This window comes from Chaetodon trifascialis, chromosome 3, assembly GCF_039877785.1.
Source record: "Chaetodon trifascialis isolate fChaTrf1 chromosome 3, fChaTrf1.hap1, whole genome shotgun sequence".
Taxonomy (NCBI): Eukaryota; Metazoa; Chordata; class Actinopteri; order Chaetodontiformes; family Chaetodontidae; genus Chaetodon; species Chaetodon trifascialis.
In genome coordinates this window covers 28,980,057-29,006,750 of record NC_092058.1, presented here as the reverse complement: position 1 = coordinate 29,006,750, position 26,694 = coordinate 28,980,057, and the positions used below count along the sequence as shown (strand labels likewise).

Genomic DNA, 26,694 nt, shown 5'->3' with positions numbered 1-26,694 from the left:
TCCGCTGTTTGGCTCTGGAGATGAAACTGTTCACAAATTCAACAAGGCGTATTTCATGATGACCCACCACTACGTTATACCTGCCGCAACCGTTTTATAGCTGGGCACAGACGCACAATAATAATATAGGCCCTTTCGGTTACTGTTACTTTGTGGGAATAATAAATCTCCTAACGTGTCTCAGCCCGTGGGGCGGCTCCTGGTTTATCAATAAACAATACCAGAGGTTATTATAGCCGATAAGTTTAACAGTACTGCACGCTAACATGTCCTTGTTTGTTTACAGTCGCCTCTCCCTCAGCACTCACGCTCTCACTACACTATGATGCAGCAACGTAACTACTGGTGTTAAATGATCGTCTTTTTGCCCGTCACTCGTAAAGTCCAGGGATATGAGTCAGGCAGAGAGCACGAGGAGATTATTCTCAGTGTGTTTTATTTTCAATCAATAAATTTACTGTGTACAACTCACGTGTGTAATGAAGCCTTTATTGTTTGCATTTACAGTTGCGAAGTGCCTTATTCTTATTTATGTAATACGACATACAGTATAAGCGCAAGAGTTTACATCTAGCCTACTGTTCTGACATTCAGAATATGCCTTTATTACTCTACATAGATATAAATAAATATAATAATAAATAAGGAACTATAGGTGAAAAACTCTAGGAACTCCTGAAAGTTTAGCTTTTATGTAAAAATTGAATCTGAAAAGTAACTACTAAAGCTATCAAATGTAGTGAGCCAAGGTTCCTGCCACCCTCTTTATTGGTTTGCTCTTCATCATTAAGGGAAAGGAATCATTAATCATCACTTTTTATTTTAAAATAATTAAACTTAAAGGCATTTCAATTAAAATTTTGTGTTTGTGTTATTTTACAAAAAGTTAAGATCTTTTTTTTCATTGTACACAAAACAAACAAACAGTCTACTGTATTCATTCTAGTCCCAGGTGTGTTAATATAAATTTTGACACCAAAATTTTCATTTTTATTGCAAATGAATATCAGTTCTAAATATCGGCTATCGGTTCCGCTTGATTATTAATAATCGGTATCAGTATTGGCCCTGAAAAATCCGTATCGGTCGATCTCTAGTGTTGACCACTAGCATTTCTTCAAAGCTTAGACGAGGAGAAATCGCCAACGCTACAGATGCGTTCACATTGACTCTGATGTAAATGCTTGAACTTTCTTTCTTTAATTTTGTCAATTTGTGCAAATTATTCTTTTCCTAAATTTGTGTCTGAATCCATATCATTGCTTTGACTTGTATGCAGTCGTGTTGCCTCTATAATTTGTTTTCATAGAGCCTGAACATACTGTTCATACTCGAATCATTTAGTGTTGTGCTTCCATAAAGTTAGGGGACTCGAAAAAGACAGATTTTTAAAAGAATGGTCAAAGTGAAATCCTGTCTTTCACTCTCTAGCGTATGCAATGCTCCAAAAACAATGAATCCTGCTTTTCCCATAATGCAACTCCAGGCATCTTCCAGCTGTCAGCTTTTTGTGGTTGCTTCATAAATATTAATGCCAGAGTGACAGGCTGTATATTGCATGATAAAAGGAGATTCTCGGGTGTCTGGAGTTCGGTTTCAATGTATTTCAGTGTAGTATTTTATATGAAACCAAATTTTGGAAAAAAAAAAAAAATTGCCTTTATGAACAAATGGCAGACTGATGAATATGCAGTCATAACAATTCAGCCTACGTTTAGCAGCAGACAGTGGATAATCCCAGATAATTGTCAAACTGAAATTTTCCCGTGGAGCAACATAAAAAAATGTCCATGATAATTAAACCACTGAATAAGTTGAAATGGACCAGACTCCAGTAATGCTGCAAGAAGAGATAATCCCTGACACACAGCCTTCTCTCTCTTTGACCTCACTCGCTCACAAATTTATCTCTTTCATCCAGTATTATGTTGCCTGCATTTTGGTGTGTTCGTGGTGTTAAGCCTTTTTTCTTTTTTGCTTAATGTCTTGTTGGAAAATCCCCAAATGGTCTCCACATTTGGAAAGAGGACAAGATTCTGTTTTTAGTCTGTAAAAGTAAAGAAAACAATGAGAAAATGCCACGATGATTCAGTCATAAAGCCCAGTTTGCTTGATTTCCACCTCAATCCTATATTTGTATTTTCACTTTAAGTGAAATGTAAATCGACTTATCAGCAAGCAGAACTTGACAGGATCTAAGCACCATGCCTCCTGGAATGAACTGCATTGCCACATAATAGCCAAGTCTTCATGTATTTTGACTTCAAAAAATTGGCACAGATTAGAACAGACAAAATGGATAAAGTCCTTTATCAAGGTATGTGTGATTTTTTTATTGCAATGATGATATATTGCTGGAAAATCAATCAGGACACTGTTTACGAATACAATAACTGGAAACACCAACTCTTTGCTACTCCAGCAAATGAAAACAAAGACAAATACATCATTGTATCCTGGCATGGGCGTACAGTTATTCAGTGTTTCTGTGTTCACCCAAGTGTTCACAGTAGTACAGGCCAAACCAGCTATGCTAGCCCATTAGCTTAAGACTTTGCAAGGCTAATTTTGTAACAGGCTAATCACTGAAACAAGTCTTAATTAACATTATAGTGCTACCAATACATTCGGCATTGACTAGTCAGTACAATATCATGATGTACAGAGAGAATTTGAGTTATTGTGCTACATTAACTTTGTAGCAGTAATTTTAGAATTGACATTGTCAGTGACTTCTGCACTAGCTAACTACTACTACTGACTACCATAATGATGGCAGCAGAAACACATGGCAGAGAATGAGCGGAAAGAGAAGGAAACAAATTTAAAAAACAAATCCAATTTCAAAATAAAGGTCTCAACTAGTGCTGTCAGACGATTAAAAAAATTAATCTAATTAATTACAGGATTTGTAATTAATTAATCTAATTAATCTCATTTTAATCTCATATCTGCTAAAGGTCCCCAAATAAAGAATTTGAATTCTAGGACATTACAATTCACTGACATTCACATTACAGCTGGTGAATTCTTTTCATCACTGTAGTCCTCGACAGTAGCTGGAAATTAGAGTCAGATGACGCTATCTGAAACGCCTCTTTTAGGCCCTCGTCTTCCACGATTGAAATCGGCCTGCAATCAGCAGCAACCCACTTTGCGATTGAGTTTGTCAGTTTTTCTGTCGTGGCTTTGCTCATTTGTTTTCCTAACTCAGCAAGTGTGGGTTGGCGGAGTGAGCTCACGGTAGCACTAGCGGCACTAGCAGCAACTACATGCTTAGCGTTTAAATGATAATTCAGGCTGGAGCTGCTACGGTGATAGGAAAACTCTTTTTTACACAAGGTACAAATCACTGCGCTCTTGTTAATAGTCCCGTCTTTGTTCTTTTTATAAATAAACTTGCCGTTCAAAGGTCCAAGTAGGCTTGCCTCGCTCTCCGGTGTCGCATCCATGTCTGTTGTCACCCTGCTTTTGACTAGTGGCGCAGGTAGGATGCGACCTGCCACTGCAGCCTACGGGTCACTCAAAGGGCCAAATTTAAAATGCTTGCGCATTGACTTGCCACTCATGATTAATTGCGTTAATTTTTATAGCGCGTTAATTTGCAGCGTAATTAATTAATCTAATTAACGTGTTAAACTGACAGCCCTAGTCTCAACATCATTGTGTAAATGTGCAGAATTCACACCATAACATCAAATAAATATTTTGATTCTGTGACAGGGCGGGGGATAATTTTTTGGAACACAGTGGGTGGGGAAACATTATTATTATTGTTGAACGTTTACCATGTTCACCATCTCAATCAAGCATGTTAGCAGGCTAATATTTACTAAGTAGGACAAAATCCATGAGTGAAAACTTTGAGTTGCTGGTTGTGGGACAGGAAAAGACACCTGGATTTATCCTCTTTGCACCATGGCTATCTTTCGACATGTCAGTAATTGTCAAGACCAAAAGCCAGAAATGTCAGCATGCTGGTGTGGTCAGAGACAAAGTCAGAGGATCACCAACATCATCAGGATGTATCGTCTGGGAACCGTGAATGTCAGACACTGCCATTTCTGCAGCTGTGTAGCTAGCAGGGCTAAAAAGCACTAAAATGCCATCTACAATGTGTGTGTTCAGGTTGGTATGCTGATGTCAGATGATAAAATTACATAAAATTATGGCACAATTAGACAAGACCTACAGGTTTGCATGATTTTGTCACATGAATGCTATTTTTTCTTTGCAGCTATTTTTCATATCGTATACAGACATCCAGAGAGGATGTGCCATATTCAGATACAGCTGGCGCTGTGAGCTTGCAGGATTTCACAAAGCAAGGTTTTGTAAAAACCTAAAAGAGCCAGGGATTAAGCTCAGTTGAAGAGCTGTAAGACTAAAACACTGAGGCAGGATTGTTAAAAATGAGGTGAGAGAGTTTGGATTGGTGTGTGGAGTGTCAGCTTGAGATCCCCCCACACAGCAAGAGACAGGAAGTGAAGTTTTAACGTTGATGTTACTGGGGATACTGCCTTCCTCTCTGTTGCTAGGAAACTTTGACCAATCACACTCCATTTTGCAGCTGCTCTATTGGTTCAATTCTCAAAGTTAGCATTGTGCAACTGACACGGAATCCTGTACTGCAAGGCCAAGTAGCATTAACAAGCTGTCAAGGCCTGAGGGGTGTGTGTCTGGTCCTCTCTCCTGTGACTTAAGTCATGAATATGGAGCAGCTTCTGGCTTTGTTCAGTCACTCACACACAGCATCAAACACAAGATAAGACTGTCAGAGTGAGAGTGTGCCTTCAGAGCAGGTTATAGCAGCTAAATTACAAGCCCTGAACCAGCACTTTATCTGGTGAGGCATTAAGAAACGCAGGTGGAGGCGAACCAGGGCTGGCTGGAGGACCTGGTAGGTGTGTGTAGACTAAGTGCTCATTGTAAAATCAGAGTTTAGGGTTTCAAATTAGAGGTAAGACGAGGATCAAGTTTACATTGAAAGAATACATAGTTTTATTTTTGTTTACAACAGGGTCTTATTTCCATAGTGCATCATTCCTGTCAGTTATATAACAAAACCCTGTGTAATTCTATACCTTAACTGCTGACATATGAGAACAACATCACTGCTGACAGACAGACAGACAGACAGACAGACAGACAGACAGTAACCACCTCGCTATTGGAACTATTGGCTCTTTACATTTACCTGATTTCTGAGCAGTCATGTCAACAAGAAACCTGCTCTCTGTAACCAGGTTAAGGGATGACAGAAACCCAGTGTGCACAGCTGGAGTTCTGCTGGATAAACCAGATTTCTAGCCATGTGTATGTGTCAATCATTTTACTAACAGGAAATGACATACAGGTCCCAAGTTTGACCATATTTCATAGTGTGCTGCTATGGAGGTCTGTTGTATCCATCCATTAGATGTAGATTTTTTTTGTAGGAACTTTCTGTACATTTTGTAGTTTGTTTTTTGTTACAATTGGTGTGCATTCACTGACTGAAATGTGAATTTGCTAACAGTCTGTCTGGTTGTCAGCCTGCTCATGTTGCTTGCCTAAAGGCCTCAGTATGCTTCAAACGTGTTTGTCAAATCAGTGTCGTGTGTTGTGCCCAACAGAGTGACACCATGAATGCCTTCGAGTAGAGACTGTCTGGACGTGTGTGCTGTTATCCCAATTTCTACAATTCATTGCGTCGAGACTACTAATGCACACAAAAAGATACAGAATTCTTGAGGAAAGGTCAGGGAGGCAGTGCGAGGCACCCATGAGGAGGCTGTGACAGCAGGCTTTTCTGGCCTACTTTCCAGTCTGACCATTTGGTACAGGTTGCCGTCAGATATGGTCACATGACGTGTTTTAGGAACAAGTTTGTTTAACATATTCTGATTCTGGCCTGAAAGTCTGTTTTACTGTTGACATACTGTTAGTGGTTTTATGTATGGGCGTTCAGAAAGTGGCATCTTATATGAATAGAAATAGGCATCAGGGACTTGCTGAATAATTTAGGCAAACGTTGTACTCATACTTTGGCTTCAGTGCTTTTCACCCATTAACCATCACAGCTCAGCATCTTGTGAAAGTTTCTGCTTTCTCATTCCTGCTTACCATGTTATCATTCAAGTGTTCACTTGTAAGTGCTATATTTCCAGCCCCCCTGCAACCCCGAAAGGGATAGGCAGTATAGAAGATGGATGATTGGATGGATGTTGAGACGGCAGCAGCTCCCCTTGCAGTGCCTATAGGCCCATTGCTGTTGCTGGGCTGTGACACTTGGTGATGAAAATGAGTGGACAAGAAAAAATAGCTCTTGTCCGTACTTTTCCTCTCTGTCAGAGGAGTTTCTGCATTCTTTCTGATCATGTGTGCATAGTTCCCTCCGCCTTAATCAGTATGTCAAAACACAAGCTATAATTTGCCTGTGAAGGCATTGCCTCATGAAAACACAAATGCACACACACACACACACACACACACACACACACACACACACACACACACACACACACACACACATTGACTCGCACATATTTTTTTTGCCTTCCCAGCGCCTTAGTGCTAGACGGTGACTTTGTACTGTTTATATGAGCTTGATTACTACTGATATCACAGTTCAGTGGAGCAGAAGCACAGACTGTAGCTTCTGTTTACATCTAAGAGTCATAAAGTCCAAATCATCATTTTTCATGTCGTTCCAAGTATTTGTTAACTGGGCTGCGAGGCCTTTTCTGATTGAAGCATTATCACATGCTCCAGTTTTTTCCAGGGAGATATGTCATGTATTGATTTATATGATATGTGGCTGGAAATAATGCTAAGGAATTTACAATATCTGTGAAGCTAATTGTTGTAGATCAGTATAGCTTTTCAAACAACAATACCTGGAGGAGAAAACAACTTCAACCTAGATTTTTCACTCTGGTTTTTTGTTGCAGTGCATTAAAATGTGTTGTCTCTCTGCGGTCAGAGGACAGTGTTGGCACACTTTACAGATGAGGGTTGTCTGGTGGTGAGGACAGATTTTCTCCCACTAACTGAAAGTGAAGGAATGAACAGCAAAGAGCTGCAGAGCTGTCTATAGCATATACCTGCCAGCTTGTCCTTGATGGCCCCTCAACGCACACACAGCCAGTGGGCACTGGATGGCCGACAGTGAGGAAACACACTGGGTCCATCAAGGCCGGTAGCCACATGCTGGTGTTCATAACTGGCAAAGTATCATCTATGGGCAGGGCCGGAGCTGTCGGGACACAGCAGACGAATGTCAAAGGTTGAGTTTTGCTAATTTGCTTCAGGATGAATGCTGTCCTGCCCACCGGAGCTCCTGGTGGAACAGCAGAGCTATTCACTGCAATGACTTCCCCGATTTTCATCAGGTACTGAGTTCCTGAGGCCCCATCTGGTGACATGCTGAGTGCCTCCTGCTGGAGGAGGAGGAAAGCTTATTTTCATAGAGCTTTACAGTTTATTATCTTATCAATATGATGTGTCCCTCTCTCTTTTTTCAAGTCCTTCTCTCTAATGTTTCTTGTTAACCTCTATTAGATGATCCTTCCTCTCCTCAGAGCTTTTATGGCTGTCTAATAACCCTCTCACCTGGTCAAATGTCTCCTCCTGCTGTCTGTGGGAGTGGTGGTTGTCATCTTTGAACTCTCTGTCCTGTTGAATAAGTCAGACTGTTAAGCAGTTAAATACAGTCTCCAAGAGTGTGTCTCAGTGTTAAGTTGGTAATGATAACCTGTGTGTGTGGGTCTCTGTGTGTCCCCACCCTTCTATTCTGTGTAAATGTGACTGTCCCGTTGGACAGCTGCCATCCACAGTGACTGCCCTGAACACTGGAATTATACACTAGGATTCCACAAACACACACACGCATGTGCATGTGCGCGCACACACACACACACGCCCACTGTGGTGTAGAGGTTACACCATGCACATGCTTTGCACCTATGACCAGTAAAATAAATTAATTGTTTTAAAGTGACTCTTTAAATAGATTTCAGGCCCTGAGACAATAAAATGTCTTGTTTACTGCACATTTCACTGTAAACAGGGTCTTGTTTTGGCAAGAACGTCTAAAATGTATGCTTCAGAGAGTAAAAACATGAAGTAAAAAAAATTAGAAGAAATTCAAAAGAGCTGCTTGTTTTGTTGCACATCAGCCAAATACCCTCAGAGTCAGTATAAGTGAACATAAGCAGACACTGCAGAGGATTTAAGCTGCAGAAAGTTGTTTTTTTCATGTGCTTTTCAGATTAACCTAAATACAGTAAACACTTTGTTTTCTCAATGTGTTTGTTCACATCTGTATGTTAGAAAAACCTATAACCTCAGTGTGTGTCCACTGCACTCCCTCTTACTATTCTGAACACGGTTTCCGTTACAGGTAAGGCTATGTGGTATAATAGGATTAACCTCTACAATCTGGATATTCAGCCCTGACGCTTCTCCATCAGCAGATGTTTTTGTTCCAGCTGCAGTTATAGCATGAAATGGAAAAGCACAATAGCACTGCTGTAATGTGACAGTATTTCTAATGCAACAGCACCCAATCAGTATGAAACTCTCTCCACCAAAATCACGTTTTTTTTTTTTCTCTTTTTGTGTGGGTGGAGGGGGGCTGTCCCTGGCCAGTAGTGAACATGGAATGTTGTAGGTCAATTTCCCAGCCTGTTTGGTTTTGTAATACAGACATTTCAAAATGTCGTATCATAATCTAACTCTCATATTTACTGGGGATGTGTGGAGAGAACAGTGTCAGAGAGCCAGCGTACAGGATGTGTATTAACGTTATATTTACACTATTTTGAGTGTGTGTCCTGCTCTGTGGTGAGTTGTACCTCAACCTGTCTCATCACCGTCGCAGTCTGAGCTGTTTTGATGCTTACAGGCTTCAGTGTGGAGTAGATGAATGTACCACAAACACTTTGTCTCAAAGCCAAATAATATCACAGTGGAAGGAGTAAGTTTTAACTTACCCCAAAGCATTATTGCTTCTCTGCTTCATTGCACTCAAAAGTTATTGCTTGCACCAATGTAGATACTTTATGATGTGTGCGCTGCCAGCCGCACCTGTCTGTATCTGAGTTACGATCCAGATAAAGTCTGCAGACTTTTAATAGCTTCCTGTGTGGCAGCTGTGACTGTTTATGATAGCACTGATGACTCGCTATTTGCTCTCATTTCTGCCCCTTAACATCTAATTCCACCACAGACATGCTCCTTTATCATGTTGACATGACTCAAAGGACTATTGCAGTGTGATTGGAGATGTTGCTCATTTCCTGTCTATTTTTTTTTCTTCTCTTCTGCTGCCAGTAAAAAGGAGGCACTAATTTAAAGTGTAATTGGGATTGTGTTTAAATAGTAATATCTTTATTTTTCCTTTTGTTTGACAGAGCTGGTAGAAACATCATTTTGGTCTGTCTCTTGACGTGAATGATGTGGCAGGAGGCAGATCTTAATGTAACCAAAGAGTTGGAGCTTAGCTATTAACTAGGTGTAACTTCATTTTGAAGGTGACGCTGGAAAACAATTGAGAAGAAATAAGATGTTAAGATTAGAGTGGCTTAGTTAGCAGCTTTGCAAAATGCAATCATTAGAGTCGGTAGAGTTACTGCAATCATTGTCTTGCATTTTCTCACTGAGTTAAAAGTCTGCAGTCTTATTTTCTGTTTCTGTTTTGAATGAAAGTCAGTGAGTGACAGATGTGTGAAGTATCTTTGATTATGCCAAAATTCTATATATATCTTAAAAAAAAACCTGTCACGGTCAACATGAACAGATTCAATGGGAGCCAGAAGCTCACATCGTGCCTGAATAGTCATTTTAAGGCTGACATCCCATCTGACCTCAGCCCAGTGAACAGCAGCCTTTACACAGAGAGCAACTCTGATTCATGATGAGGAAAAAGGAAGCTCATGTACACATTTGTTCAAAGCTATTGAGTTCCACCCAAATGTAGAGATGATCCCTGAGACCCGGATGTCCGTCCTGTCTTGTATCCAGACTCAACCTCTGTCACCCCAGGGAAGATTTCTTCAGGGCCATAAAGTTTAACAACCATGGGAACTTCCTTTACTCACCCAGCTCCTCTGCAGCGACAAGTGGCTCTCCTCTGACCACTGAAACATGTCCAGAAAAGCCCACTGCCATGTCATTGAGGGACTACATCCCTTAAAAGGGCCTAATCAGGGAAACGGAGGGACTTTTATGTCTTAATTTCTGGAAGGACGTTTTCCGGAAGAGAGCGCAGGGCGATGATTCCCCCCCCCCCCCCCCCTTCTCTCTGTGAAGTTCATCAGCCAAGGAGGAATGTGTTCTTTGAGATGGGCAGCAATTGTTGGGGGTTTCTCTATAAATAACTCCTTGTCAGCCAGCCAGCTGGGCTGTCCAGCTCCAGCGCAAGTAGGCAGACCAGTGGAGTGACTGAGAGGGAAAGAAAGCACCACAGCTCTGACACAGGACAGTAACCATTGCTACTTCTGCATATGCTTATTAAGACACTGAATAAATGGCCAGAAATGACTCTGATTATTGGTTACAAACCATGTGACAATGTGTCAGCAACCAGTTTTTATTCTCGCATTTTTATTTCACACCATATAAGAAGTGGAAATCTCACACTTTATAATAAACAGCTGTGGGTTCAGTGTGCAGCTAAAAAATCTCCGGAAGCAATGTTGGCAGCATGCAGCAGGCTGAGTGATACGGCCGCTCTGATGTTATGACTGAGTCTGTTATTAATAGTTACTAGACAGAGCTACTGGCAGGATGGGAGAAACTGTAGCGGCAGTAAAAGCTTTGCTACACCACCCAAAGGAAGACTGATTTGTGGCATTTATAAGTTATGTATTTTTAATGTTTCTAATCAGAAGCAAAATATTACAACCAGTAGCACAGGGAGGCTGTGACGGAACAGACATGTTGCAAGTGTTCCTGGTAAACACAAGTGTAATTTGTTTCACTGTGGTACGTTCAAATGAAACCCATTAACACAAGAGGGTGTATCTCAGCTGTCTACGTGAATATCCTGAGCATCATTGTTCTCAGTGATTTTCAAATGTTAGGTGAGTGACGGTGGGAGAGCTTCTTTCATAGATATGAAACTCCCACAGTCACCAAATCTCTAACAAAGAATGAGCAGGTATGTTTGAAAAGATATAGGTCAAAAATGTGAGCATCTGTACGAAAAAACATAAGGTGAGAAGTTAACTATGACTCTCATGGTGCATTTTAGTGCAAAACATCCATTCGCTGAGTGTCACCTTCTGTTGTGTGTTCCAATAACTGCAAGCTGAAGCCAATGCTGCGTTCATGTCCTATCAGTTTGACCGTACTGATGAGCAGCTGAGTTCAAAAACATTACTTCATGTCTGTTGTATCTTGGACATCTCTCAGTTTACTTCATTGGCTCAAATGTGTTGACATGAACTGACAGTGACAGTTGCTGTCATTCTATATTCCAGACCCAATTCAGTTGCTGCCTGGCATACAAAGTCACATTTTGAAACAACTGTACAACACGCATTTCTGATTTTTGTCATGAATGTGTATCTGCACAGCACTTATTTGCAGCTAATTCTTTTAACACACACCTATAGCATTGTTGCATTATTCAGGAGACCCTGTGCTTTTAGGTTGAACATTGAGAACTACTCTTAAACTTTTGGAGTCTGATATGTTCAGTCTCTGGGAGTCCAGAGAGACAACAGTGAACATTTGCAGAGCCCCAGTGTCCTTCCTGCTAGGTGTTAGGAAGTAGCGCTAATGGTTTACACAGCTTGTATATCACAGTAGTAACAGTTGTGTTGTGGAGAAGCAGGAGGAGGATGTTGACGGCCAGTGTTTGTGTAATTGAACACCGTGGGCTCTCACAGCCACTAAAGCATCCTTTGTAAACACTGTTTGTTGATGTAAAGGCAATGACTGATTGCAGATGGCTGCATTCACCCAAGGCCTCGCTGAGTCCCACTATTCCTCCACATGTGTGTGTCTGGGCATTTTGGAGTGTGTTTATTTGTTTAAAGTGTACAGAGGAGGACTTGTCATTAAAGGCGTGTGTGTGTTTATGCTTTATTTCCCCTCCCCCTTGTTCTGCAAATGAGCGGGTGTTGAATGGAGCATTATGGGTAGGCACTATAATTAATGCCCCCCCATTTTCTCTCTCTCTCTCTCTCTCTCTCTCTCTCTCTCTCTCTCTCTCTCTCTCTGGCTTATTATCATTAGTCACATTCCATCAGTTCCCAGTGAGCACTGAGGCTTGTGAGCTCTTGTTTGTGAGATTTCCCTCGTCGTTTCCCCCTTCTCTGTCTCACCCCCTTCTTCCCCTTTCGCCATTGTCTTCCTGTAACCCCGTTTCTGTCTGCTAATGTCACTCTGCCAGCTTTTTGCACTTCAAATATCCTCTGTACCCCTCCCTGCTGTTGTCCTTCTCTGTCGTCTCCAGAATGTAGGATAGCTGAATTGAAAATTAAGGCTGGACTCAATGAAGTGGATGATGGTTCAATTGAATGTGCCTCTCAGGAATGCTTCGTTGTGTTGTGGGGTCTTTGGCTGCTGCTCAGGCTCTTGTCCAGTTCATTTGTGGTGGGTTGGGGTTGGTAGACTTTGGTTAGTCCTAGGGGGATCCTACCCTGATGGTCCTGTCAACTTGATGTGGGCTCCACAGCTACCTGTCCTCTGAAAAATACATTGGTACAAGTTAAGAATGTATTTACGCTTATTTTCGCCTTTAGAAACCTGGTTCAGTCTCAAAGCTCTTTTGAAACCATCCTCCCATGGTCCATCAGTCTGGCATGGCCCTGTCTTCTTCAACATGAGACAATGACTACGTTTACATGCAGTCAGTATTCGGGTTATGGTCAATATTCCAGTTTCTGAATTCGGAATAACCTGTTTACATGTGTGAGCAAACAGGGGTAATCAATTGGGATATCCCGATCAAAACAGCAACGCACGGACAACGTGTCTACAGTGTTGGGGTGTGAAGAACACCAGTCACCACCACTATTGCATTCATGAGAAGGCAAGCATTTACAAATCCTTTTCAACCTATATTCAGTTGAATACATCACAAAGACAGTTTTGGTGGAGGCATATTGCTGCTGCTGTCCAGTAGGAACATTTCATATTCCAGGTGATAACAACGCCACTGCACTAAAAATTTCATTGAGCTTAGTGTCCGACACCTTCCAAGAGAACTGTATTGCAGTTTGCTGAGGAAAATGACACAATCCAAGCCAACTACAGGTCACAACAAATTCACACTTTTTTGTTTGTAAAGCAGTAGGTTGACTACTGATGGCAGCAGTTCATTACTGGTATTATTCATAGCATGATAAAGTGGCACTGAGTAGGTTGGACTGAACTGTTTCTTCATATGTAATAAAGTGCCATTTATCTTGAAATGTGTCATGACCAATTTATCACCTCTGTTTGTTGTGCATCCTTCATATACTAAACACGCTCTTTGTCAAACTGTCGTGACCTGTTTTAGCTGGAATACATGCTCTATATCTGAACATAACATACATATGAACTGAGTTAAGATACTTGTCTGCAGACAGGGTGGAGTCCATTACCTAAAAGTAAAGGGCAAATAAAGCATTTACAGGCAACATTTCCGCCTCTCTCCTCTCATCAAACTGATACCTTTTGGCTTGCTGGAGTCACATACAAAAAAAACTTCCACTCGAGGTGAAATGTGATTTTTAACGTGAGAGAATTCAATCAAGAGTCCATTCCCTTGTTCTCGTATGTCTCAAACTCTGAATGAAGTTGGGTGTGATTGGATTATTCACTGAAGGGAAGGGAAACCTCTTCCAAATGAGCTTGTGCCAGAGTGGTGGCAGCCCGGTTTACTGTAGTTTTCAGCTATTTGATTTGTAGCTTTTAACAAATAGCAAATTATGATAGATGAGGATCTGACTGGGCTGTTACTCTTGGATGAATGGAGTGACAGTCTCCACAGTTTGAGAGTTATTGGAGAAGACAACCCTGTGCTCAAATTTACATTGTTACCCAAGATGGAGTAACATACATCCAATCTCCAGAAACCACAGGCGAGAATAGGAAACAGGAGAAGCACTGTATTTCTTGAACTACTGCTTCTACAAGTTAACATGCCAGTTAGTGCTGTGTGATATTACGATATATGTCGTAGTGCGACAGAAAAATGTCTACCGTACGATATAATCCTCTATTGTTTATATCGTAATTTTAACATGTGGGCTGTGGTTAGCTCGGCGAATGTAACTGTAGCAACGCTCCTGCTTTGTGGTAGCAGTTTACGTCACCTGCAAGAACTCTGTTACGGCACCGCTAACGTTTTCAGCCATGCATGCGAGACATAACATAGCAGCATAGCAGAGATGGGGAGCACAGTAGACGCTGAACCAACAGAACCCAAAGAGGAATTGGTGCCGAAAAGAGGGAGTGGAAACTCCATTGTTTGGCACTGGTTTGGATTTAAAAAGGCGGACACCGACCAAAAAAACAGTCATCTGCAAAACATGCCGCCAACAAGTCGTCACTAGCGACTCGAACACGTCTAATCTTTTCTATCACTTAAAGACACGGCATGAAGAACAGTACAGAGACAGCGTTAAAATGCAACAAACTACTAAAGTTAACCCACAAAGTGATGAAACTGATTGCACTACCAGATATTTTTGAATATTTGTCCATTTGATATTTGTGTTTTATTTATTTTATTTTTAATTGTTTTTTTAATTGTCTAGTAACAAAACAGAAAGTAACAAAAAGAGGGACTCTGGCACTAAAAAGACTTTTTATTGTTTTTTAATTGTCTTGTCCCTTTATATATAAAATATGTGTTTTATAAATAAAAGTAGAAAGATCAGAGGAATTGGCATTTATTTCATGTGTGTGTATATATATATATAATTTTAAGTAAAAATACTATATTGGGATATATAGTGTTATCGGGATATAAAATTACCTATATCGGCATATAAATTTTTGTCCATATCGCACAGCACTAATGCCAGTCATTCCTGTCTCTGCTCCATTAGCCTCCGGACCAGTGCTTTCAGGATTATCTGCACAGTGCTGTAAAGCTCCTTTCCACCAAAGTTGTGACATGCGGACTGCAGAGTTTAGCCACCGAGGTGCAGCTTCCGAACAAGTTATTGAAAACTTGCTCTTCCACCCCCAGGGGTCAGAGGAGAAAGACTGTTTTTTGGTTTAGATTTGATGATTTTGGGGTCAGTCACAGGCAGCAATCAGTCTGCTTGACCTCTGTGCCTCTGCTAGTATTGGAACTGGAGGTAGTTCTACATGAGCATGCCATCGAGTGGAAACAGATAACAATGATCAGAATTATTGCACTCTTGTAAATAGTTTTTGTGTCCTTTCTTTTCAACTTTGGCCTGTTGCCAGGTTTTTACCCCCATTCCCACACACAAGAGATTGCAACCAACAAAGCAAGCTTTCTAATGCTTCTAGTGTGGCACGGAAAAAGGTGTGTGTGTTTGTATGCGTGTGTGTGCGCATGTGTGTGCTTGCGTGCACTGGATGAGGATCGGTCCATTCAGTGAGGTGAATAGTGTCTTTTTCAGTCTGTCTCTGTCTTTTTTCCCCAACCTCCCCTTTGGTTAAGCCCGCTGGAGAGCCGCCTGAACTTGTAAGAGATAATCCTGCTTCTGTGCCAGTGATGGAGAGTTGGGAGGCAATGGAGGAGGAGAGGTGGATTGAAAGAAGAGGGAGATTATGAGCAGGAAAATGGAGGATATACTATATATGGAGTGAAAATGAGAACTGAGTGCAGTTTAGCAGTGGTAACTGGAGACATGACGATATTTGACATATCAAGTGTGAAACCACAGATTCAGGTGCACAATTAAGGGAACTGTACCACTCTCAAGGTTCTCATGCCATCTTCTTTTACCTCAGAGCAACTTGTTTTTTTGGCAGGGACTATGAAGCTAAAGGGTTTTGTACCTTGTATCCTAGCAATGAGGGAGGATTGTATACTGGGACAGCGTGTGTGGCACTGAAAGCCCTCTTGGACTGACACTACTTGACTTGGCCTCTGCTGAGGGCTTTTTTACTTGCAAAAACGGATGTAGCCAGTCAGACATAGGTCTGACAGGAATTTCAATGGGTATGAGCTTCCCACGGCTTTTAGTGGACTGCAGTGATGCCAAAAAATACAAGGTGTTTGAACGTCAGAGTCTGTGTTTGTAGCCGACACGCAGGCTTGTGGTTGTGGTAATGTTCTTAGGGGTGAGGTTTGTCATACGTGCATTCGTGTTCATAAATCACTCTGGGTGTTGTATGGAGTATACTGATGTGTCTTCTCTTCCTTTGTGTTGCAGGTTGTGTCCAAAGGATGTGTTTTTAAACCCGAGCTGCTGGAAGGTCAAGAGGTGACATGCCTCTATAAGACACCGCTGGAAACAAATGGTGAGGAGCCACTGTCTGCTGGAGTCATTCTAGGGTTTTTTTTAACTGTTAGTCATGGATTCTGCAATAGAAACAATTGTTAATCTTATCAAACACTTCACAGTTTTATTAGTTGGCCTTCCACGTTAATCTGCAGAGAAATCAGACTTCTGCATAAACATCAAAAGTACCAGTTTGAACCCTGTTGGCGTGGGGGGGGGGTTACTGGTGATTGGGCAGCACCTGAGAAGCTTATTATGCGTATGCAACCGATCGGACCACTTTGGGTGGCCAGAATTGTGTCATGGTGCACTCGCCCCACCTCCCTTGGTGGCATCCCTGGCCACACTTAATTATTTAACACATATATCACACTAACCTCCGTGATTGCTGGAACTGCTTCTCTTTCGTGTTTGATGTCAGTTGGTAGTAATAAGGGTTGCTATTCAGTAGCATCAGATGATGCTATCTGGCTTTCCAAGTTTGGGTCAGTCATGAGTGTCCTGAGTGCAACTGAATCTTTCCAAGAGTCAGTTTTGAAAAGAGCTGACCACTGAGAGCATTAATTTCTTCCACATTCATTGGTCCTTGCAGCTCATCCAGCCTATGTTTCGCGCCGTAATGACTCCTGAGGTTGGCCTTTTTCATCACTGCAGATGTGCTCCTGCAAACTAACTTAGACACACTGGTGTGCCTTTTACTTCAACCAAAAAAAATAATCTTTTGTGCATTCCTCTTGAAAACACTTGTTTGTTACTTTTGTTTTGATGACAGTCGCCATGATGTACTGACATGGTATCAACTGCTACGTGTGTTGTGTAACATTTCATGTTATTTTCTTTATCGCTGAAAAAAAGTAATTTCTCTTTTTCATTTATGAATTGCCTCACGGGCCGGATCAAAAGGTCTCATGGACCATATACAGCCCATCCATCCATCCATTTTCTATACCACCTATCCCTTTCGGGGTTGCAGGGGGGCTGGAGCCTATCCCAGCTGTCAATGGGCGAGAGGCGGGGTACACCCTGGACCGGTCGCCAGTCGATCGCAGGGCCCATATACAGCCTGAAGGCTGAAAGTTCTCTGCCCCTGCTCTACGTGGATCCATCATTTGGGTTTTATACTGTCACACTTTAGGATATTTATCAATCCTGCTTTGTCTGAAGCTTGTATTTTTATCTTTTTATTGCTCTTCTATTTATTTTATTCTACTTCACACTTCATTGTATTTCCTCTTTTTTTAAATTTTTTTACTCTATACCACATTTAACATTTGTTAATGTTAAGCTATCTTACATTGTTATCTCTATTATCTGTTTTGTTTGCAAGAAATGTTTTACATCTTGACACCATTGTAAGAGCCTACCCCCTCAATGGCATTTTATGGTAAAATAAAGGTTGATGATTACTCAGTGCCATTATTAAACCAGGTGGTATCAGATGGATATCACCTGGGTATTGAGTGCAACAAATGCTTGTTTCAGCCCCTGTAGTGTGTCGTAGTAGATAACAACCAACGCAGCAGGGAGGGGTCTTATCCCAGCATTAGCTAACTTGTTGCAGCAGTTATAGGAATGCAGCACATGTACTGTACAGTAGGTAACAGCCTCACATACTGATAACCTACAGAACCTCAGTTCAGAAACAGTATTCTGTTGTTAGGGTGTGACTGATGAATCCCACCACTTTTCTTGCTCTGTAGCCTGGTAGTGGTCCATGGCTCCTTGCTTGGGAACCACTGTTCGAGGGGGTCTGTGCTGAAGAACAGTTTTAATATGCAGCAATTTGCTTGTAAAATGTATCCATAAGGGTTTCTAGAACTAAATGTGGAGATGGGGATCCATGGCTTGTATGTGTTTGGAGGTCTGTGACATGAAAACATTTGACAGCTCCTGTTCTAGTGAATATAGACACACTTTCTAACACTGTGTCCTGTCTTCTTTCCACCAGCTCTGCTGCCATGCCTCCGGGGATGGTGCGTCATCTTTCAGTGTTAGCAGTCCGAACACTGCTTTCTGTCCTGCTGCTAACCCTCGGATGGCCCTTCACCTCATTACTTTGTGGCGCTGTTCAAGGATTGCACTCGTCTTTGAGTCTTTACCCCACCTTTGTCCGCAATGATACTCTGTTTGAGCACTTAGCCCTGCATCCTGACCCAAGTGTCAGTCGTGTCTATGTTGGTGCCCGAGATCGCCTGTTCCAGCTGGATCAATTCCTGCAACTTGAACTGCAGGATGACACTGGACCTGTAACCGACAGCCGGGAGTGCTTGCCTCCTGTAACTGAGAGCAACTGCCCTCAGGCTAGGGTCACCAGCAACCATAATAAGCTCCTGCTGGTTGACCCATATTCCATGGAGCTTATTACCTGCGGAAGTGTCAACCAAGGAATTTGCCAGAAACGTAGCCTGGATTCTGTGGATGTGGTACTTTTCTCTACAGAGAGGCCGGTGGATACTCAATATGTAGCAGCTAACCACCCCAACGTTAGCACTGTGGGACTTGTGGTTCGCTCGCATCCGGATAGGCAACCAGTACTGTTTGTGGGGCGGGGTTACACCAGCAGCCACCCACCTATTTCCACAAGAAACCTTGCCCAGGAACCCGTCTTTTCTTACGAGGAGACTGCCAAGTTGGCTGTGGCCGGCCGTCTTTCAGAATACGACCATCATTTTGTAGCGTCATTCGTCCACCGTCAACATGTATATTTCCTCTTCTATAGGCGGGACCTAAAGTCACAGTCACGAGAGTACCGCACCTATGTCTCTCGTGTTTGTTTGGATGACCAGGCCTATTACTCCTATGTGGAAGTACCCTTGACATGCCGTTCCAGGGCAGGAAAAATTTACAACCTCTTGCAAGCTGTCCAGCTTGGCCTCAACAAGGACGGTGTAGTGAGTCCAGCCTCAGAAACTCTTCTTGGTGTCTTCTCCACTCGTTTGGCCTCATCAACTCAGCCCAGTGAGGACTCAGCCCTCTGCATGTTCAGCCTGGAAGATGTGGACGGCAGGATTAACTACACCAGAGATCTGTGCTACACACAGATGGGTAAAGAAGCAGGACTGGAAGCAGCCTACATTGAGTATGAAGTCAAATCCAACTGTGCCAACCTGCCAGAGGTAAGTTCAACAGGTTGCTTGTCATGTAGTTATCAATCAGTGCTGTCACCTTAAAAAAAATGAAAGCGTGAACAAATAAGCACCAATACATAAGAGGTTCAGATCTGTTAGAGTGCAATCCATGCAGCCTTATCCAAAACTATGTCATGATGCCTTTGCTGCAAGTAGGGCTGGGCGATAAAAACGATAGCGATATGTCTCGCGATAGACACGTCATCAATATCAATAAAAAATGCGTTTGATAAAACATTCGATAACTTTTTTTTCTTCGGCAGAAGATACCTGAGGTTGCGAAGCAAGGTTGGTTGCATGAACAAAGGCACTCGCTCTCAGGTAACTGAGCAACGTAGGGAGTAATCGCTGATCAGTGAGAGAGACATGCTAACACGCCAATCATGTAACATTATCAAGTTCGGTTGCGCCATCGCGTAGTTTGATGCTTTGCGAGGAGTGAGATGAGAAATGGAAAGCGCTGCAGCAAGCAAAGAAATTGTCGATAAAACAGGGAAAGTCAGCTCGCCAGTATGGAGTTTTTTGGATTTTATAAGTCGGACCGTAGTCAGACCACTGTGGTCTGTAACCTATGCAAGACTTTCGTCCCCACCAAGACCGGTAAAACCACAAACTTGTTTAACCACCTTAGCTGCGCTCACTCTTTGGAGCGCAGCCGTATTCGCCAATGTTCAACAACATCTACAACCGCAGCACCACTGCACAAACAGCTGACCACCATGCAGAGGTATCTGCTTCAGTGCCTGATGACAAATCATCTAAAAGGCACGAAGACATAACGGAGGCAGCGGCATATCATATAGCTAAAGACATGCTTCACTGAGCACTGACGAGAAGCCAGGTTATAAACATCTCTTACATGTACTTTTTTTTAAAAAAAAAACACACTTGCAATAAAAATATAATTGAATAGTTCATGTTTGTTTAGAGTAAGAAGAGTGACTAAAGTTGTTCATATGTCTAGGCTGGTTTTATAATTCAGTCAAGTCTACCTCAGTTTCAGCTATGTTTCCAAAACACTGCACATATCTGAAAACATTTTATTCAGCAGAAGGTGAATCAGCTTGTGAACTTCCTGCACTAAACCTGCAGGAAAAAAGTTCTCAGGTTTCTCTCGGTTTACATTTTTACACTTTTTTTACATTTATTATTTGAGTGTTTTCCATGGTTGTGTTGACATTTCCTTTCCTTTCTGCCTTGATAGCTGAGGGGATTATAATCAGAGGAAGGTTCAATTTAAAATAAAAATGTTTAAATTGAATGTATTTTTCTTCCGGTCCTTATTTTAAATAGGTCATAAAAAATATCAATAATTATCGATATCGACCAATATAAAACACTTATATCGCAATAGAGTTTTCAGCCATATTGCCCAGCCCTAGCTGCAAGGTTGTTCCATTTTTAACAGGTAGCAAACAGCTGCTATACTTACCTGCAATCTTTACACCATAACTTCCTGATTTCAACATTTCTTCAGGGCATTGTTTTGCAGAGGTGGTAAAGTACTGTGACCCTAACACAATATATATGAGATCAATTCAGTCAATCAGCCTAAACAATCGCCAGACAATAAGATCAAGATTTAATTTCATTTAGGTGGCTTTTGTTTCAGGTTAGATGGCCTACATCCACTATATATAAAACTATAAAACTCTGCAAGAAAATTATTTTAGATGATCCATTCAGAGCTGCTTGCTAGTTACATCCACACTGTGTAACAAAGAGGACAATACCCTGACACTGATATGGCAACAGAGCATGCAGTGGGTCAGAGTGCTTTTTGTGACTGAGATTCACTTGAGTGAGGGACTTATCACCACTTTCTCCAGCAAACCACACAGTGGTCAATATACTGAACCAGATAGCAGTTATACTGCTCCACTCCCACATGCCACTATGTGCAATTATATGTTTGTGTGACAGAGTGTCACTGAAAGCAGCATACATGCTAAGAATAACCTTGCGTTGAATGGCCTTGCATTGTACATTGGTCAGTGCTATCATGTATTGGAGTATATTTTCTTTGTCCAAATGAAAATGTTCGCATAAACATAAGGCAGAGAGGAACGCAGTGAAATCACTAAATAACTCAGTATACTTGACATTCTCCTTCTTGTTTTCATTGTTATTGTCATTACAGAAGAACATACTGTCTGGCCTTTTTTTCTTTTATAGAGAAGTAATGTTTTTTCTGTGACAGCAATACTGAATAAAAGCTTTCATCTGCCAAAGCTGGTGCCATGCATCTGAAGCTGTCCAGGGCTATCCTATTGCAGCAAAGTGACCTTTGTATCAGAGAGGATGAAATTAGATTTGACATTTTTCTAACAGACAAATTCAGTGCTGCGGAGGAGGGATTGAATTAGAGTGGTCCTCTAATAACACCAACTCTGGAGATTCTGACTTTATGTGTTGTGTGTGTGTGTGTGTGTGTCTACGTGAACATTGCATTTGGACGGACATTGTAGACTAGTTTGACATCCTCCTCTATTATCACTTCCTCCTGTGTTGAGGACGTAGAGCAGCACTGACCCCTCAACCTGCAACAGTGTAATTTAATAGAATTGCTGGCCAGGGAGGGATTGATCGGTGGTATTAGCTCTACTTAGTGGGGTGGGGTTGAGGGTAATGTTTAACAAGCCCTGACAAGGACGGATGAAGAAACACCAGACATAGGTGAGCTTCTGAAGGAGGAAAAGAATAAGACATTGAGGGATACATACACAGTGGAGAAGGATTTTAGGTGAAAGAAAAGGAAATAGGTGGGCTAGGAAGTGGAACGGGACAGAAATGAATGTACAGCAGGACAAAGGGGAATCAGCGCACACAATATGGCTAGAAGAGAACAGTGACGGGAGATTTGGAGCTGAAAAGAGATTTACAGTGTCATTAAGATGTCAAATCTCAATTGGATCCCAGTGCACAAACAACACCAAAGCAGCTTCATCCCTGTTCAGTCTTTGCCAGGACAGTCTATCTGCATCAGGGATGGACTCTCACGCAAGGTCTAAGCTTTGGGGAACATGATTTGTAACTAATGATCAGGATTTAGGACTCCAGGCATTAGTAGCCGTAATGCAACTATCAATCTTTTTTTGTTATCTTACTCCCTTGCAGTTATTGCTGCCCTCTGTGCTTATGGCTAAATGTCTAGATGATAGCAGTCTGCACAGTGCTCGTCAGCATGTGTCATTACAGTGTAATCAGCGGCTGCCATCAGCCAGGCAGTAAGTGACATGCCAGCCTTTGAGCTTCCAGGCCATGTTCCTAGTCTGGGCATCATAACTTCATAACTATTTCAGTTGTCATAATATAGTTTGGGGCTATTCTTAGCATACAGTCATCCTTCCTTGTTTTTCTCTAATGGTTGGGTTCTCATGATGTGGACAGAACAGACTGTCTAAACTGAACTTCACTCCCTGTGGTTAACTTAACCCTCAGGCACTCCTTTAATCAATACTCACTGAGACCTATACATAGCTATTTGGACACTGTTCAGCGTGTTATTAGAACCAAGTTTAAAGTTGGACAGTTTGGTGCAGTGGTGAAATCAGGACAATATTTCAGTGGTACTGGAGTTGGATTGTGTGATAAAAGTTCAGCAGTGCTGGTATATCAGCAGTGTTTTTTTTATGAGCATGCCAAATAAGGGGTTCATTCATAACAACACACTAGCCAACTACATGCAGTCCATCAAAACAAGTACCCTTCAACGGGCAGAGCTCTCAGGTTCATTGCCTCTACTTCCTAAGATTACCAATGATGCAGCAATGACCCCACTTTCAAATGTTCTCAGTGAAAAATAAATTGCCTAGAACAAAAAACAACAACCATCCCGCCAGAGCAAAGACTCCCTCCTGCCAAACTGTGGAAGCAAAAACAAATGGTCTTTGAGCTTTAAAGCACAGAGTGTAGAAGTCACTGGAATCCAGTGATAGTTTGTTCCCAAACCCCAGCCCCTCCACAATAAATCCTGCTGGGATTTTAGTTACCACAATAGAACACTGCTGCTTTATTTTTGGTAACTGGCTGACTTGCTGAGAAATGAATAACAGATACTTTGAAGGGTTTCTTTTTGCACAAAACACAGTATCCTTTACATTTCACCTGCTATATATATGCAATATGATGTGATGATTCATTTTTTAGTCAAATCTTCATGTTATCTGAAGATGACATTTGAGAATCTCACACACTGATTGGTCTCTCCTGTGTCCCCTCTATTAGAACACTCTAGATGCTTATCCCTGCGGCTCTGACCACACCCCCAGCCCGATGGCCAGCAGGATGGCCGTAGAAGCAGAGACTATATTGGACAGCCCGTCTGCCCGTCTCACTGCGGTGGCTGTCAGTGTAAGGGCAGGACATACCATTGCCTTCCTGGGAGACTCCAAAGGGAACCTGCACAAGGTAACACGGTGTCACAGATTTTCAGACATGCACAGACAGGTTGTCAGTTTGCAAGGTGGTGTGTTTCTGCACACACTGAAATCACTACCAAGGTTTACTTTGTTTATGTGACATGATGTTATGCAGGGATTGTGCTATTATTGCTGGAAATATGAAGTAATAGTCTGGCATACTCAACAACTTGTGTCATTATTTTCAGTTCAGACCATATTTGGGTAAAGTGTGCTTGGTATTTCTCATATAACTGTAATGTCTGTCCCTGTACAGACATGGCAGTCAACCCAGCAGACATCCAGTTCAACCTTTCTCTGTTCACCTTCAGACACCAGCTCTCTATTGTTCTAGGTCCAAAATAGTCTCAGTGTTTAGAGGCAGATAGGCTTAACCCAGCAGTCCAGAAATAATCTCAGGAGCAGAATCCTGGTACATCCAGAGTTAAGTTTCCATCTTGTTAAAGGAATGCGCTGAGATTTTGGCAGATTGTCCCATTGTACCAACTCCACTCCTCCAGTACATGATGAGAACACCAAGCACATCAGTGTGTGCCTGGTAAATAGTGCCTTTTTAAAAACATGGTTTTATCATATGGCACAGAAATTCCTAAGTTTTAAAACTGCATGTCATTAAGTCATTATAGTTGATGTAGCATGGTTTTATTTTTAGAACTTTTGAGGTCAGCATCTACATATTGGTCTGCTTATTCATTTCCAACAATCTTACCAGCTTGTAGAATAGTGAATGTTGTAATGTAGGTAATATCTTGTTCTTTACATCGCTCATGTTTACAGATGTGCCGCAAAAAAGTAGACTGGCAGACTTTTCTTAATGTCTTGACTGGTTCCAAACAACTGCTCTAAATACTGTTATTGATGTAAATTAGGTTTATTTGATTTAGCTGCATATAAATGAACATTACAGTGTTCTGCTTTAGAGCTGTGTCAGTGGCAAGGAGGAGCTGAGGGCCCTGTGCCCACTTTGCCTGGTCGGTAGTTCAGGATTGGTTTTTCTTTTTCTCACTGTTGAAAAAGTGCTTGTGATAAACTAGATTGTATTGTAATGTATTGTTTGACTTGACTGACTTATTAAGAATACTTGGCTTATTTCTGACAGATTCAGGGAACAAGGCTGGTGGAATAAGATTGTGGGCAGATCTTTTAAATATGTCACTATAATAAGTTATTCAACACGTTCCACTCATCATAGAGATTCATTTATTTGCATACTTCTCCTTGAGGTGTTTTATCCCTACTCAGGTACACGTAGTTTCATCCAGTGTAATCCAACACAACAGAATAAAAAAAATTCAACCTTTTTAAAGCATATTCAGATTTTGTTGCTTGTTTTATTAACTGTTAAGTCATTTTGGAGGCTGTTGTTTGTGGTGGTTGAATTCTATTAGAGTATACTGGAAGGTGTTTGTAATATTTGGTCCATCCCCAATTATAGCAGTGAGAGTGGACTTTATGCAGTATTTCTATTTTTTGGCTCAACACTGGGATGGAAAACAGGAAGCAGTAAATTAGAATATTTCCTTGTATAACAGAAGCGCAGGCTGCTTTAAAGGGGATTTCCCTGCTGCCAGTGGGGGGCACTCAATAGAAATTTTGTAACTTTCAGTTACAGTGGCCGCATCACGTGAAGCTCTTCTGAAGCGGCATCCTCAACAGGCTGTCAGTTTGATTTCCAAGGTGTCACAGAGGTCACGACGGGGTCATGTATGGCAGTCTCTCCGTGGGTTCAGATGGAGGTTAGGGTGAAGCTCGTTAAACAAGAAGACACAAGAGATGTCCTGTTGTGGCTACCAACCAAAAACAAGCAAAGGGGATAACTGCAATTGAATAGAACATGTCAGCTGAATGTGTGTATAAAAACAGTTTAAAAAGATGTTGGGCCTTTTGAAACACTACTGCACTTATTCTATATATTTATTTTGATTATTGATAACATTGAACACTGCACTGAGCTGGAGCAGAGAGCTTGGATGGAGGCCCCTTGATATCGGGAGTTTACAGATCGTGAGCTTGCCTCCACACAGTTGGCTCTTTGTCTCTTTTTTTTTTTTCAATGGTGGCTTGTGGTTAAGGCAGGCAGAAGTAGCACAATGAAGGCCATTAACGTATTTTTACACAGTTACGTCACATGGGGCCAGCTAAACCCTGAGGCGCACATCACGGTGACCAGATAACTTAGCTCCATACTTGTGTTGTGCACTGTCATCATTGACTGGCAGACACATGCACTTCCTAACAGAGAGACTCATTCAGAATTATGTAGAGATCGGTCATAACAGCAGACAGTGTCAGTGTCAATGTCACTGTCATTAATGGATACATTGTCAGTCTGTGTCCTGACTGCCACCACCAACAGTGAACATTTAAATTAAACTTTGCTCGCACCCTTAGCTGTTCATCAGATGTGCTCTGTGTGTCAAAGGGATTGTCCAGCTGAAGAATGTCAGTTTGATTCTTAGGTCACTGTGCAGAAAACCAAGTGAATAAACCATTGAAGAAGCAAAAACAGACTTTTAAACATCCAGTCACTTGCTTTATGTCCCTCATGTGAAGCAGAGGAAATGTTGTTGTTCCTCTGTTTTCATGCATTTATTATTTATAGTCTATCACTCTGGTGGCATCATAATTATAGTTTGAAAAGAAATTTTAGAAAATTGAAATTTGGGACAAAAAATAAAGTATTTAATAAATGTATATTCGGTATATTTACTATATACTGTATATTTTTGAAGTTTGGCC

At 41.6% G+C, this 26,694-nt stretch overlaps 1 protein-coding gene across 3 annotated transcripts in view; it reads left to right on the top strand.

Moving 5' to 3' along the window:
• plxnb1b (plexin b1b) overlaps positions 1-26,694 on the top strand; it is a 111,903-nt gene that overhangs the window by 51,523 nt on the left and 33,686 nt on the right. For all 3 annotated transcript variants that reach the window (XM_070958634.1, XM_070958631.1, XM_070958633.1), the window contains 3 exons: positions 16,338-16,425; positions 18,355-19,522; positions 23,762-23,944. In XM_070958634.1, the coding sequence (XP_070814735.1) occupies positions 18,365-19,522; positions 23,762-23,944 (1,341 nt within the window). In that variant the 5' untranslated portion in view covers positions 16,338-16,425; positions 18,355-18,364. The remainder of the gene's footprint in view (positions 1-16,337; positions 16,426-18,354; positions 19,523-23,761; positions 23,945-26,694) is intronic.